Below are 16732 nucleotides of genomic sequence, written 5' to 3'. Positions count from 1 at the left end.
AGGGAAATAACTGCTGTCCCCACAGAAACAAAGAGATAATGAGAAGGTACTATGAACCACTATACGATAACGAACTAGACAACTTAGAGGAAATGGACAACTTCCTAGAAAATATGAACCAACATCATATCAGAAGAAATAGATAACCTCAACAAACAATCACAAGGAAAGAGATTGAATCAGTCATCAAAAAATTTCCAAAATGGAAAAGTCCAGAACCATATGGCTTCACATGTGAATTCTACCAGGCAATTAAGACTGAATTAGGACAAATCTGCTCAAACTGCTCAAAAAAATTGAACAAGACGAAATCTACCTAACTCATTCTATGAAGCCAACATCAACTTAATACCAAAATCAGACAAAGATACTGCTGGGAAAAAAAATTACAGACCAATCTCTTTGATGAATATAGACACAAAAATTCAGAACAAAGTACTTGCAAATTGAATCCAGCATCACATGAAAAGAAATATACACCATGACAAGGGGGTTTCATTACAAGTATGCAAGGGTGGTTCAACATAAGAAAATAAATTAATGTAATATACCACATCACTAAATCAAAGGGGCAAAACTACATTATCATCTCAATTGATGCAGAAAAGGCATTTGACAAAATTCAGCATCCTTTCTTGATGAAAATATTTCAAACGACAGGAATAGAAGGAAACTTCCTCAACATGATAAAGAGAATATATGAAAAACCCACAGCTACCATCGTATTCAATGGGGAAGGACTGAAAGCTTTTCCTCTAAGATCATGAACAAGACAAGAATGCCCATTGTCACCATTGTTATTCAACACTGTGCAGGAAGTTCTAGCTAAGGCAATTAGACAATGAAAAGAGATAAAAGACATCCAAATTGGAAAGGAAGCACTAAAACTTTCACCGTTTGCAGATGAAATGATCCTATATGTAGAAAACCGTGAAAAATCTCCAGCAAAGATACTATAGCTAATAACAAGTACAGCAAAGTAGCAGGGTACAAGATCAACATGCAAAAATCATTCTATACACTAGTAAGAAGCAATCTGAGGAGGAAATCAAGAAAAAAATACATTTACAATAGCACCTCAAAGAATCAAATACACAGGAATAACTCTAACTAAGGACATAAAAGACCTATACACAGAAAACTACAAAAAGTTGCTAAAAGAAGTCAGTGATGACCTAAATAAATGGAAGGACATACCTGTACAAAGATTGAAATACTAACTATAATTAAGATGTCACTACCACCCAAATTGATTTAGAGATTTAATGGAATCCCAATCAAAATCCCAACAACTTACTTTGCATAAATAGAAAAACCAATAATCAAATTTATTTGGAAGGGCAGGGTGCACCAAATGGCTAAAAAAACCTTGAGAAAGAAAAATGAAGTGGGAGGTCTCATACTACCCAGCTTTAAAGCATATTACAAGGCTACAGTGGTCAAAACAGCATGGTACTGGCATAAAGACAGGTATACTGATCAATAGAACTGAACTGAATGTTCAGGAATAGACCCTCTCATCTGTGGGCAATTGATAAAGTAGTCAAGTTTACTCAACTGGGACAGAGCAGCCTCTTCAACAAATGCTTGGAGAACTGGATATTCATATCCAGAAGAATGAAAGAGGACCTCTGTCTCACACCTTATACAAAAATTAACTCAAAATGGATCAAAGACCTAAACATTAGAGCTTATGACCATAAAACTTTTAGCAGAAAATATAGGGAAATGTCTTAAATATCTTGTCAGGAGGTGATTTCCTAGACGTTATCCCAAAGCACAAGCAAGGAAAGAAGAAATAGCTACATGGGACTTCCTGAAAATTAAAAAACTTTTGCTCATCAAAGGACTTTCTCAGGAAAGTAAAAAGGCAGCCTATGCAATGGGAGATAATATTTGGAAACCATATGTCAGATAAGGGTTTAATATGCAGAATATATAAAGAGATCCTACAACACAACAACCAAAGGACAAACAACCCAATTAAATAATGGGCAAAAGACATGGACCGACAATTTTCCAAAGAGGAAATACAAATGGCTCAAAAACATATGAAAAGAAGCTAAACTTTACTAGCTATTAGGGCAAATCAAAACCACAATGAGATATCATCTCACACCTACTATAATGGCTATTATGAGAAATATGGTAAACTACAAGTGTTGGAGAGGATGTGGAAAAAGAGGTACAATTATTCACTGTTGGTTGAAATGCAGAATGGTGCAATGGCTCTGGAAGGCAGTTTCGCGGTTCCTCAGGAAGCTGAGCATAGAATTGCCATGTGATCCAGCAATACCATTACTAGGTATACACTTGGAGAAAACGAAGGCTAAGATGTGAACAGATATTTGTAAACTGGTGTGTATAGTGGCATTATTCATGTTTGCCAAGAGATGGAAACAGCCCAAATGTCCATCAACAAAACATCTCAAATGTCCATGAATGGACAAATGGACAAACAAACCATGGTATATAAATGTGATGGAATATTATGCAGCTGTGAGAAAAATAAAGTCATGACACATATAACAACATGGATTAATCTGAGAACACTATGTGGAGCGATATTAGCCAGAAACAAAAGGACAAATACTCTATGGCCTCACTAATATGAACTGACTATAATGAGCAAACTCTGAAAGTTCAAGTTAAGAACACAGGTTATCAGGAGGTAGAAAGAGGTTAGAGATTGGGTGTTTGATGCTGAAGGAGTACAGAATTTTCAACAGGATTGATTGTAAAGATCCAGAAATGGATAGCACAATACTATCAGATGGTAGCACAATATTGTAAGTATAAAGAACAAAGCTGAGCATGAGTATGGTTGAAAGAGGAAGTTTAGGGGTATGTATGACACCAGAAGGAAAGATAGAGGATAAAAATGGGAATGTATAACTTAGCAAAAAGTAGAGAGGACAATGATGGTCATTAAATGTAGAAATATAAGAAAGTTTTTACATGAGGGAGAGCAAGTGAATGTCAACATTGCAAGGTGTTGAAAATGGGATGGTATATGGGAAAAAATACTAGCAATGCAAACTAGGGTCTATACTTAACAATAACATTCTAATATCCTTCCATTAATTGTAACTAAGTCAATACACCAAACTAATGCAAACCGAGGGGGATATAACGGAAGGATACAGGCTTCTTTTGTTGTTGTTCTTATTTTATTTTATTATTTAATTTTTTATTCTTTTATCTTTTTTAACTTTTTCTTCCTCTTTTCTTTCACTGTGGAAGAAATGGAATTGTTCTCATATAGATTGTGGTGGTGAAAGCCTAATTATGTGATTATACTAGGAGCTATTGATTGGTCACTCAAGATGGATTGCCTGGTGTGTGAATAAAACGTTAGAAAATAAACAGAAAGATACAAGTGCTGGAGAAGATGTGGAGAGAAAAGTATTCATATTCACAGTTGGTAAGGAAGTAGAATGGTGCAGCCACTCTGAGGCAGTGTGGTGGTTCCACAGGAGACTAAGTACAGAGTTGCCTTATGATCCTGCAACCCTGTTATTTGGTATATGCTTGGAAGAACTGAAAGCAGGGACACAACAGACATTTCCACACTGGTGCTTATGGCAGCAGTACTTACGATTTGCAATGAATGGAGGTGGCCTAAGGGTACACTGATGGGTGAATGGAAGAGTGAACTGTGGTGTATACATACAATAAATATTGAATGGCTGCAAGAAGGAATGAAGTTGTGAGGCATGCAATTAGATGAATGAAACTAGAGGACATTATGTTGAGTGAAATAAACCAGAAATGAAAGAACAAATATAAAATTACTATAATGAGCAGTTGCTGAGAATTGAATTCAATTGCATAGGTACCTGGGGATAGAATGTGGACAGATATTGGGCAATCGATGATATAGGAGTGTTGAGTGTTCAATGAGGCTTGTTCCAAAAGTTTGTAGATTGTAAGCTCTTACAGTCATCACATCTATTCCTGACTTTTAACTGTGATTTAAGACATGTTTATTTGGTACAAAATTTATATTCTCTGTAACATGCTTTCTAATATAACCTATATAGTGAAATTATTTAAACAACATGGTTCCATGGAACCTAAAATTGGGAATGAGATCTTGTTCTTCTGTACAGGTTAAAATGACACCCCGATAACATCCCAGAGTATTTGGGGCAGAAAAGATAAAAGTATTTGCAAAGTCCCCTTGAGGAAATGGGGGAAAATATGGAACTATTAAACTTCCTCACCTGAGGCATTCCTGACATTCCTGCAAGCATTAGGGAATCCCAATTTAATAAGTTAAGCCCTCAATCCTGGGACTTGCCCTTGTGAAACTTATTTCTGCAAAGGCGAAGCTAAGCCTATTAATAATTATGCCTAAGAGTCAACCCCAGAGAACCTCTTTTGTTGCTCAGATGTGGCCTCTTTCTCTCAGCCAACTCTGCAAATAAACTCACTGCCCTCCTCCCTACATGGGATATGATTCCCAGGTGTGTATGACTCCCTGGCAACCAGGGACATGACACCCAGAGATGAGCCTAGCCCTGGCATCATGGGATTGAGAAGGCCATCTTGACCAAAATGGGGAAAATGAATAAAACAAAATAAAGTTTCAGTGGCTGAGAGATCTCAAATAGAGTCAAGAAGTCAATCTGGAGGTTATTCTTATGCATTGTATAGATATTCCTTTTCAGTTTCTAGGGTATTAGAATAGCTAGTAGGAAATAACTGAATCCAGTAGACTTGATTCTTGATGATAATTGTGTAACTATATAGCTTTCATCGTGTGACCATGTGACAGTGAAAACCTGGTGACTGACAATCCCTTTATCCAGTGTATGGGCAGATGAGTAATAAAATAATGTCAAAAATATAGAAATAATAGGGGTGAATAAGGCATATGTGATGGTTTGGGTGTTATTTTCTATTCATTTTTTTCTTTTTTCTATTTCTTTTCTTTATTTTGGAGTAATGAAAATATTTGAAAATTGATTGTGGCAATGAGTGTACAACTATTGGATTGATATTGTGAGCCATTGATTGTATGTATCCTTTGGATGGATTATATGGTGTGTGAGTATATCTCAATAAAATTGTATTAAAAAAGAATATCATGAGAGAAAAATCAGACTTGCTGGGTCAAAGAATACAGACATCAGATCAATCTCTAAAGAGTTGTCACCAATTTACATACCCACCCATGGTGTTTGAAAGTTCTTGTTTCCCAAAAGAACAAATAATCCAATACTTTGATCTTTTTCAATTTAAGATGATAAAACAAGGCATTTTTTTTATGAAAAAAGTTAATACCGAAGATTTCAGCCTTAAATCATAAAATGGATGGTTCCAAAGGTTTGATGGCAGTAGACAAAAATCTGAAGAATGACTTAGAAACCACCCCAATTGTATAGGTTTGCAGCAGTTATGCATGTGGTTGATAAAGCTCAATGGAAAACAATCTCACATCTGCCTATGTTTCTGGCTACAACTGCCTCCAGACAGTAATGGCTTCACCTCTTCTGCATTTTCGTGAGTTCCTCTGATTGGAAAGCATTGAACAAGAGCCATTTAGAAATGGGAGATCAAGAAAATGTTGTTCCCAGCCTCACCACTACAACGCAGGGGAGAACTTAAGAACTGGGAGCTGATGATGCTATATTACAAGTCACAATTGAACCTGGGGCATAAGGACAATAAAGGGATTAGATGGAAGGCTGAGAGAATATCTGTCCATTTTCAGGTAGTAGGAGGTAGAAAAGAGCCAAATCAGGTGAGCCCATCTTAGATCAGCTAACCCACAGCTGGTCCCCAAAGCATGAGTGAGCCCAGCCAAGACCAGCATAATGTCCAGCCCAAGCTGTATCAGCCAACCCCCACAAATCCTCAGATTCATAAAGAAAATAAATATTTATTGTTGAACAATGCTGAGATTTTCTTGGCCATTTACCATCTAGCATTTTTGTGACAATAGCTAATTGATAAAGAAGGGTATGAAAAAGCCCGTACATCATAAGAGCAAGCCCAAACATCAATGGAGTGAGAAAGTTACTCCCATCATGGAAATGGGGGAAGGAGTAATTATTTTTTTAATGGTAATCCAATCTATCACAACTAATAATTGGAATGTTAAACAAGTGCTCCTTCAGAGATGTAATATTTCTTCTATTTTTTCAAAACTTATTCAATTGAGGATTGTTTTCCTCTTCTGTGAAATAAAAACTCTTATGGACCCCATGAATTTTCTGCTAACACCTAGGTATTAGAAAGAGTAAAGGTTACTTTCTATCTCAAACACTGTCTCAATTCTGTAGTTAAATTTCCCTTCCCCTCATTGGATCCAACTCAGGCAAAAATCTGAGGCCCACAGAGGAGTCATAATGGCATATTATCTGTTTTACACTCATCTTTCCAAAATCCAGTTGCAGTTATATTGAGCCCACCTTTCTGGGGATGTACCATGAGGAGGAAAAATGAGAAAGAGGTGACAAGAATGTGCTGCTTTGATAGCTACCAATATCAAGAAGGCTTTGACTTCTCTGGAGTTGGATGATGGTTAAAATGGACTCATTCCCTTATTGTTATTTCCAGGCTAAGGGATATGCAGAGACTTCCAGACTGTTGACCCACACAACCCCTGTTATATTGCTAAAGCATTTTCTTCCTGTGTAATCTTCCCCTCATAGCCCCTGGTTTCCCAGTGATACACTCTATGCAGATTGTTATTCTTCCTCTTAGAGTCTCCTTGACTTTCTAATTATTCTTCTTGTGAATAACTGAAAATGGCTTCATACCACGTAGTATTCCTCTCCCTCTCCCTCCCTCTCTCTCTCTCTCTCTCTCTCTCTCTCCCTCCTTATGCTTTCCTTTGTTCTTGCTCTCATTAAATTAGGGGATGAATACACACACACACACACACACACACACACACACACACACACACACACACATATATATTAATACATATCAAACACTCTAAATTGTTCTTTTGAAACTTCTTTCTCTGCAGTGAGGAAGAAAGCACTTCATTCCTCTTTGGGAGAATTTGATGCCCAACATTGTTTTCTTCAAAAGAAACATTTACAAGACTGCTTTTTATCTCTAGCTTTTAGCTCTTTTTAGATCCATATCTAGGCTGAGAGGCTCAAGAATTATGAAATTGATTATTGGGCATTTCCTATAAACATCTGCATTTTGTCTGTCTTACAACTCATTTAGGTATCTGGTGTATGACAAATCTTTGTGCCTCAGTTAAAACATCCAGTTTAACATCCAGATACATGCTCCCCCCTCTTCCCATGATCATTAGGATGTGATAAAATTTTGTGTGTCAAAATAATTCTCATTTGTTAAGGCTCAGTTAAAGCAACACTTTCTCTAGGAAGTCTTTCATATCCTCAGCCACCTGGGTGAGTTAATTTTTCCCCTTTAGAAATTACATAACATTCTGTATAAACTATTATAGTTCTTGCCACACTGACTCATTCTGGAGTTAGAGAGCCAAGGTTCAAATTTCACTAGGTCTGTGATCTTAGGATGTTCTGCTTCTTTTTGGGTCTCCCTAACCTACCTCATAGGGTTGTTGTCAGGATTAAATTAGATTATATTAATGCATATTAAATTATTAGATTGGTCAGTGCCTGAGACAACATAGATTAGATTTTATTGTGCACTGAATATCTGTTATCTGTTTGAGGAGAAAGAAGGTGTGGGCTATATTGCAGGAGGAAAAGAAAGCAGTGTGATCATCACGTAAGGAGAGTAAATTTAGCATGTTAGCCCTGGAAGTTCTTGGACAGGTCAGAGTCCATGCATGCCTGCGTGCCAAGTGAAAGAGGAGCCATATCATCACAAAAATGGAAAATTCCTTAGAAATAGAGGTTAAGAGAGGCTAAACACAATTTACATAAAATTTTGAAATTTGGGGAAGGACCAGCCCTGATGGTCTAATGATAACAGCCAAAATAACATAGCATCTTCAAATTTTTCTCCAATCCCATTATACAAGACAAGAATCAATAAAGCAGTACAGAACATATCCACTTTACTGTTTTCTCTAACACATATAAGAATAATGCCAGTAAAGATTTCTGAGTGATAGATATGGAAAGAAGAGTGAGCTCAAGTTTTAATAATTTATATTCACATATAATTGTGGAAATAAAATTAAATGGATGTTTTAAAAGAAAGGCAAATATCAGTAGGAAGAATATGTTTTCTTACTCAAGAGAGTTTTCTCAAAGCTCCTTTCATGTCTTTATTTCTCAGGCTATAAATGAAAGGGTTCAACATGGGAGTGACCACTGTGTATACCACTGAAGCAAGTATGTTATTCTCACTGGCATTGCTGGATGAGGGAAGAAAATATAGACCAGTAATTGCCCCAAAATAGAGAGTTACCACAGAGAGGTGGGATTCACAAGTGGGCAAGGCTTTGCAGATGCCCTTGGTAGAAGGAACCTGGAGAATGGTGGCTCCAATATGGCCATAAGAAACCAGAATGCATAAGAATGGAAGCATAATGGCTGCCAAACCTGCAGTAAAGATTACCAATTGATTGAGGGAGGTGTCTGAGCAGGACAACTTGAGCAGGGCAGCAAGGTCACAGATTAAGTGGGAATGGTGCGGTCTGCACAGAAGGACAGTTGGGTCAGGAGGAAGGTATGCAAAAGAGCACAAGCAGAAGCAATGACCCAGGACCCTGCCAACAGCATGACACAAAGACTGTGACTCATGATGGTTGTATAGTGGAGAGGGTGACAAATGGCCACGTACCTGTCATAGGCCATTGAAGTTATAAGGAAACTGTCCAAGTCAGCAAATAATATGAAAGAGTATGTCTGAGAAATGCACCCCTTAAAGGAGATGGATAAATGCTGTGTCTGCATGTTCATCAGCATTTTGGGGACAGTGACAGATGAGAAAGAGATATCAGTGAGGGCCAAGGGGCTGAGGAAGAATACATGGGGGTATGGAGGCGAGAGTCCAGCCTGATGAGCAGGATGATGAGCAGGTTCCCCAAAACCGTGGTGAGGTACATGCCCAGGAAAAGGGAAAAGAACATGCCCTGCTGCTCTGGCCGATGAGCAGTCCCAGGAGGAGGAATTCGGACACACTGCTCTGGTTCTCTCTCCTCATACCAGTATTTCAGCTGCAGGAGGCTGGTGGGGGAAGTTGAAGAGAAAAGGCAAAATGTTGTTGAATAAGAAGTGATGCACTGTACATTTTAAAAGGAATCACTTCATGAAATAATCAATTTAGGAGTCCAGTGTACCTCTATTTCTCTTTAACAATCTCCAATTTTCTCTTATTCCTATGCTTTCCTGACAGTAGTTAATATCATTTTCACTATTAAAGTTCAATGGAAATATTTTGACCAGTCTATACATCTAGCATTCAAATAATTGATCCCAAGGGCCTATGGTAAAGACCCTATCTTCTGCTCATAAGCCAGCTAGTCAAATTCAAGGTTATTGACATAAAGATATTATAGTGAAGCATAGAGTCCATGGTCTGGCAATTCTCTTCCCTTTAAAGAAGGGGAAAAAGATTGCTAACATACCATTCCCACCTGGTCACACAGTCTCCAAAAAAAGATTAAAGAAAAAAAAGCAAGATGATATTATGCAGAAGTCCCACTGCCAATTTTTTCTACTGTATTCAGAAGGCAACCATGTACCACCAGCCCTGATTCCTCTAGCCCCCAACTGAATAAAGGGAAGAGGGCAATTATGAACCAACTCAACCCAGCAGGTAAAAAAAAAAAACATGGCAAATGTTAACTTTCAATGACTAAAGCAAAGTAGTCAATTGGTTCTATATCATATATAGAAACAGAAGCAGAATATTTATGAATGCTTTACTATTAGGTCTGTGAGAAGTAGATTAAAGAGACTTCGCTACTTAGTCTTAGAGGCTGGAGCTTTCTGTACAGATCCCAGCACCTTGGATCTGACCCTTGACTCCAGAACCTTCATAGACTGTGGGATATCAAAGAAAGTATCCTCTCTCTTAGTTTCTTGAGGGTCTTCAGATTATCTGTGTCAGATTTTGGCCTGGGGGATGGAGGGGAGGAAATGTGGGGATGCAGAACTACATCTATTTGGTGTGATTTACAGAAACACATTAGGCTCTCAAATATCTACCCAAAACACCACCCTGAATAGGATGATGACATCTGAAATTCTTTTAGCAAGAGAAAAAGGCTTTTACATTCTAACAGGTCCATACAAAAAGCATTAGGATTCTCACTGAGCCAATTAGAAACTAGGGATTAGAGAGTGTAAGTAATGTGCCTAAAATCATAGAACATGAAAATGATGAGAGATAATTCAGTCTCATAATTGTATGACTTCAAACCCATGCTCCTAACCACTATGCTATATTGCCTCCAACAGAGTATCATTTGATGGGAAGAATACAACTGGTCAAGTATTTCTCATTGCATTAAAGAGAAGGTGGATCTGTAATCTCCCAAACACCTTTGGATGAATGTGGTCCCTAAACAAGTAAGTTACTCAGATGATTGGGAGTGAATAAAAAAAGAGGGTGTGAATTACAGAATTTACAAAGACAGCTGCAGATAGTCAATTCTTCAGTGTTCCAGGACAAAAGCAGGTCAGACCCTGGCCAAGCTTTGGATGGACTACTGACTTTCACAGCTTAGATGCAGGGCAGATATTCAGCAAAGCTGTAAAAGAGATAGCATGTCCCTAGAAAGGAAAGTACACACCACAAGGAATTATAATTATTATGTCCACCCAAGGTATCTACAAGATCTGACACAGACTATTATCACACACACACAGACTATTATCACATGCAAACACACACACATACACACACACACTGCTAAGTGAACTCTACAATCACTGCTATTACCTAGGTCAGTGAATGATGAATTCAAATACTTTTAGTTCTATGGAATGAGAGAGTTTCATTTTCTCTGCAAGAGAGCTGGAGCTGGGAAAAGAAGAAAAGTCAGGGGCTTTACCATGAAGTGGGAAAGAGGCTCATTCTCTCTTTTTCACCAGCTCCAAGACAATGACAAGAGCATCCCTCTTTACCAGCCAGGTTGGGAACCCAAGGGACCAAGGCCACAAGTTACTGGAGAAAGACAATTGGGGAGTAACTACTGCATTTCCTTCACATTCTCAATGGAGAATGTCTTTGTCAGATACTAAAGACTGTCAACTCCTTTGAGACTATAAATGAGGACTTTTGTTTTTTGCAGATTCATATATTTACAAAGGATTTGCACATCCAGGAGCTCATTTAATCATGGCAATAATTTTGAGGTAGATAGTACTGTCTCCATTTTAATGTGTTTCAGAGTGTGGCTTGAAAGAAAATGGCCAAATGAAGATTCAAACCCCAACACACTAACTTCAAACCTAGAGCTTCTTTCCATTGCATCTGCTGCCTACCTTAAAACTGAGACCTTAAAAGATTTGTTTTGGAGCTGGGAGGAGAGTTGCTGCTTTTCCCTGGAGAATAAAATCACTTCTCAAGGAATAATTGGACTTCTGCTTCTCCAAAAGAAAGTTTTCTTTTTCCTACAGAAACTTCAAATTTACTGAATGCATTCAGAAATTTTTTTAAATCAATTATGGCATATAATAATCAGTGGTACTTGATCAGGGATCAAGAAATATTTTTAACTATAAAAATTAAAGTATAAGAAATCTTCAGAAACCTACTCCATTCAGGGTAGGGCAATCAGAGAAAAGACACGGAATCAAGTGGAGGAGAGAGAATTTTATTCTTTACTTCATTCAGTAATTCATTCATTAATTTTACCACATTCATAAATATACTAAATAAGTACTATGTGGGAAGAACTTTGTGAATTACTATGTATAAATATTTGAAAAACAGAGTTCTTTTATTTTAAAGAGCTCCCAATCTTGTGAAAAAGAAAGGAAAAGTATGTGGCAAATATGTTTCAAGTACTGTGGGAATAAAGAAGGGCATCAAACCCAAACTAAAGGGGTCAAGCCAAGTACACTTGTAGGAAGTCACAAGTAAGCAGAAACTTGAGACAACAAAGACAAATAGAAAGTTGCCAGGTGACATGGTAGTATAGTGGCAGAGCATTTGGTATAGAGCATTTGGTAAAGAAAGGATGACAGATTAGAGAAACTGGACAATTATGATGACTGAAATGCATATTTCAAAGGGTTGGGGAATGGTTCAGAATGAGGCAAGAGAGATTAGCAGGTGTGGATCATGCAGAACCTTGGAAGTCATGTTAAAGAATCTACACTTGATCCAAAAGGAAAGAGAAAGTCATGGATCAGAAGGTTGATAGAGTCATATAAATGATCACTACAGCTGAAGAACTGACAATGAGCATGTGTTTACAGAGAGCAATTAAGGAAGGGGGAACAATAATCCAATAAGAACAGATAAGCTATCATGGGTAAATTTAACATTCTGGGAATGCCCAGGAATGACTATGGTCTGTTAATTTCTGATGGGTATAGTAGGAACAAGTTTATAGAAATGTTGCTATATTAGGTTACTTTCTTGGGGTAGAGTAGGAACATGTTGGAAGTAAAGTAGTTATTTTAGGTTAGTTGTCTTTCTCTTACTCACTTATTATGGTCTCTTTGGAATTTTCTTTTATTGTATGTTTTTTTAAATTTTTTTTTTTATTTTTCATACACTTGATTTAAAAAAAAAGTTTAAAAAAAAAAACAAGGAAAAAATATGCAGAGCCCCCTTGAGGAGCTGGTGGAGAATGCAGGGGTATTGGCCTGCCCCACCTCGATGGTTGCTAACATGCCCACAGACTTAGGGGATTAGTGGTTTGATGAGCTGAAACTTCTACCACAGGACTTGCCCTTGGGAAGACTGTTGCTGCAAAGGAGAGGCTAAGCCTCCCTATAATTGTGCCTAAGAGCCTCCTCCCAAATGCCTCTTTGTTGCTCAGATGTGGCCCTCTCTCTCTAGGTAACCCAACTTGAAAGGTGACATCACTCCCATCTCCCCAACAAGGGATCAGACATCCAGGGGAGTGAATCTCCCTGGCAACATGGAATATGACTCCCAGGGAGGAATGTAGACCTAGCATCGTGGGATGGAGAACATCTTCTTGACCAAAAGGGGGATGTGAAAGGAAATGAAATAAACTTCAGTGGCACAGAGATTAAAAAATGAGCCGAGAGGTCATTCTGGTGGGCACTCTTACGCACAATATAGACAACCCTTTAAAGGTTCTAATGAATTGGGGTAGCTGGTGGTAGATACCTGAAACTATCAAACTAAAACCCAGAACCCATAAATCTTGAAGACAATTGTATAAAAATGTAGCTTATGAGGGGTGACAATGGGATTGGGAAAGCCATAAGGACCACACTCCCCTTTGTCTAGTTTATGGATGGATGAGTAGAAAAATAGGGGAAGGAAACAAACAGACAAAGGCACCCAGTGTTCTTTTTTACTTTAATTACTCTTTTTCACTTTAATTATTATTCTTGTTATTTTTGTGTGTGTCGTAATGAAGGTGTCAGGGATTGATTTTGGTGATGAATGTACAACTATGTAATGGTGCTGTGAACACTCAAATGTAAGATTTGTTTTGTATGACTGTGGGGTATGTGAATATATATCAATAAAATGAATATTTAAAAAAAAAACTAAACATGACAAAAAAAAACCACTTATCTTCCTAGCTTCTCCCTCATCCAGTTTTACCTAAGGCATTGGGCAGATACTGAACTGCCCAGTGCATAGAAAGGAGTTCCCAGGAGGCCTGCTTGTCTGGCTGAAGATCACTGCATCTCAGCAAAAAGTTTCAGATTCACACTCCCTAGAAGTCAACTCCTGGGAAAGAGATGTCCTCCATTCCCCCAGGACTCAGCCAGAGCTGGCTGGAGAACAGGCTGCACAACACCAAGGCAGGCTCTAATGAGAGCTTTGGGGACTGGTATTCCAGGAGCCTTTATAACCCTAAGGAAGATTCCTGCCTTCTCAAGCCTAGTCAAGATGAAAATGAATCATACACTCCAGTTATTCCTGAAGATCTCTAAATTCAATAGACCACATCTTCACTCTCCCTGAGACAGCGAGTTCCCTATTGTGAATTTTCCATCAACAGGAGAGAATTATTTGAGAATTTGAAGAATTTGAAATTGGAGAATTTGAAGATGCATGAAATTGACCCATATCCTCACAGGAGAGGATATGAAAGGGGTAGCACACACACACCACACTTACCAGCCTAAGTAAAAGTTTCTGGGGTAGGTGAGCTGAGTCTCTGGTGAAGATCAGAAGCCTCTCTTCTGAACAAAAAGAACAAGTGTAGGACTAAACTAGTTACAAAGGTTCTAAGTTCACAGTTTCTAAGAGACCAATATGAGATGGCTTCACACACTAGCTTGCTCTAACTCTGAGGGGAGCAGAAGTACAGAGCAGCTTATATTCAAGCCCAGAGAACCAGAGTCTGATTCTTTTCACCCCCGTATATCTTTATAAGAAGTAAACATCAAAGAGATTTAGTTCAGTGTAAGGGTGAAGGCGCAGGGTTTGCAGTAGGCATACCTGCATTTTAATATCATTTTCCAGCTACATGATCTTTGGTACATCAGATATCTCTGAGACTCAGTTTTGCCAGCTGCACAATTGTGGAGGATAACGATGCTTATCACATAGCCTTGTGAAAAGTAAAATAATGTCAACAGTGTGCCTGGCACTTAGCAAGCCTCTAATAAGTAAGTACTGATCATGATGATGTCCAAGAGACATCATCATGGGAGACATCGAAGGGGACTAAACTATCAATTCCCAGAGTAGACACAGGAGCAAAGGAGTAAAAGGGGAGGAGGACAAGGAGATAGGAGAGAGATAGTGATAGAGGGGAGAGGGTGGCCCCCTGTAGTATTTGAAGATGTGAGGTCCTAACAGTGGATTGGGAGAATGAGATGCCACAGAAACATCCATCTCTTTTGCCCCCAATTAGGGAAGAGCACAGGGACCAGAGCTGGATGGGGGAGATCAAGTTCTAGAAACTAGGGAGGCAAGTGGAAAGGAGGCTTTCTTATTCTCCAAAGTTATTTTGGGGGCTCAACATAGAAGGTTCAAATGTGTACGTGTGTGTATGCACATGTGCATGTGTTAGGGTTGGGGAAGGGAAGTGAGGGAGACCATGGACCCCATTTCCAATTAACAAGTGTAGGTGACTTTTCCTATTCTGCCATCAAGGTCATACTGAAATCCAACTTCCTCCAAATACTCTACATGGACTTCTCTTGTCAAACTGATCTCTTTTCTCTGGACTCTACTATACCATACAATGTGCAATTTATTTTTCAATGGATATTGTCTTGACCATTCTCTAAATGTCCCATGGATATTTTCTTCCATCCACAATGAGACCCAAAGATTCACATTAGGAGGGACTATTTGTTTTCCTTTTCTCCCCAGCACAGTTATGGCCACACTGATACATACATTTGAATTGATCTAATAATAAAATACTGACCATGGAAGGATTTTGTCTACACAGATAACAAGAATTACAAGGGATGGGAAAACCAAGCAGAGTGAATCAAACCTCTGTTTCAGATTTCCTCCTTCTAGGACTCTCTGAGAAGCTGGAGCAGCAGCCTCCACTATTTGGCATCTTCCTGGACATGTACCTGGTCACCGTGGTGGGGAACTTACTTATCATCCTGGCCATCAGCTCTGACCCTCACCCGCACACTCCTTTGTACTTCTTCCTGGCCAACCTATCATTAACTGATGCCTGTTTCACTTCTGCCTCTACCCCAAAATGCTGGCAAACATTCATGCCCAGAGTCAGACCATCTCTTACTCTGGGTGCCTTACACAACTATATTTCCTCCTTATGTTTGGTGTCCTTGACAATTTTCTCCTAGCTGTGATGGCATATGATCACTATGTGGCCATCTGCCAACCACTGCATTACAGCACAACTATGAGTCCCCAACTCTGTGCACTCATGCTGGGTGTCTGCTGGGTACTAACCAACTGCCCTGTCCTGATGCACACACTGCTGCTGACCTGTGTGGCTTTCTGTGCCCAGAAGGCCATTCCCTGCTTCTACGGTGATCCCAGTGCTCTGCTGAAGCTTGCCTGCTCAGATATCCGTATTAATGAGCTGATGATCATCACCCTGGGCTTGCTGTGCCTCACCATTCCCCTCATGCTGATTGTCCTCTCCTATATCCACATTTTCTGGGGTATGTTTGGCATCTCCTCTTCTGGAGGGTGGTGGAAGGCCTTCTCTACTTGTAGTTCTCACCTCACAGTGGTTCTGCTGTTCTATGTGTCTCTTATGGGTGTGTATTTACTTCCTCCATCATCTCACTCTACAGAAGGGGACAGCAGGGCTGCCATTCTCTACATGGTGGTTATTTGCATGATAAACCCATTCATCTACAGCTTGAGGAACAGAAACATGAAGGAGGCTTTGGGTAAACTTTTTGGCAGTGGGAAAATGTTCTTCTTACCATAATAGTGATGCCTGCTCCTGGCACCCTGAACACACCCCTGCTCTCCCATCACTTCGATGATTCCACCACTCGAAGACTGATTTCAAGGGAAGGCTATCAGGTAATTCTTAGGGATGTAATAGGATATTTCTAATTCTTTTGAGGTTATAGAATGAATTGATTCTGCCTCACTCTTTCTTCTGATTCCAACAAGGCAACCATTACTAAGAACTGGATACCATATCCTCTGTTTCATCTCTAAAACCAGCACATTACCCACAGTGAACTAAGGTATATGG

The 16732-nt window shown here is 39.0% G+C and overlaps 1 protein-coding gene and 1 pseudogene across 1 annotated transcript; one reads left to right on the top strand and one right to left on the bottom strand.

The window, feature by feature from the left end:
• Positions 1-8199: 8199 nt before the first annotated feature.
• LOC119545297 lies at positions 8200-9114 on the bottom strand (annotated as a pseudogene).
• A 6347-nt stretch (positions 9115-15461) lies between these two features.
• LOC119545296 (olfactory receptor 1N2-like) lies at positions 15462-16456 on the top strand. Its single transcript, XM_037850803.1, is given in 2 exon segments — positions 15462-15741; positions 15744-16456. Coding segments are annotated over 2 exon segments (951 nt in total). The 5' UTR covers positions 15462-15503.
• Positions 16457-16732: the final 276 nt, after the last annotated feature.

This window comes from Choloepus didactylus, chromosome 10 (genome assembly GCF_015220235.1).
Source record: "Choloepus didactylus isolate mChoDid1 chromosome 10, mChoDid1.pri, whole genome shotgun sequence".
NCBI lineage: Eukaryota > Metazoa > Chordata > Mammalia > Pilosa > Megalonychidae > Choloepus > Choloepus didactylus.
The sequence above is the reverse complement of the archived record's forward strand: the minus strand, read 5'-3'. Positions and strand labels throughout refer to the sequence as shown.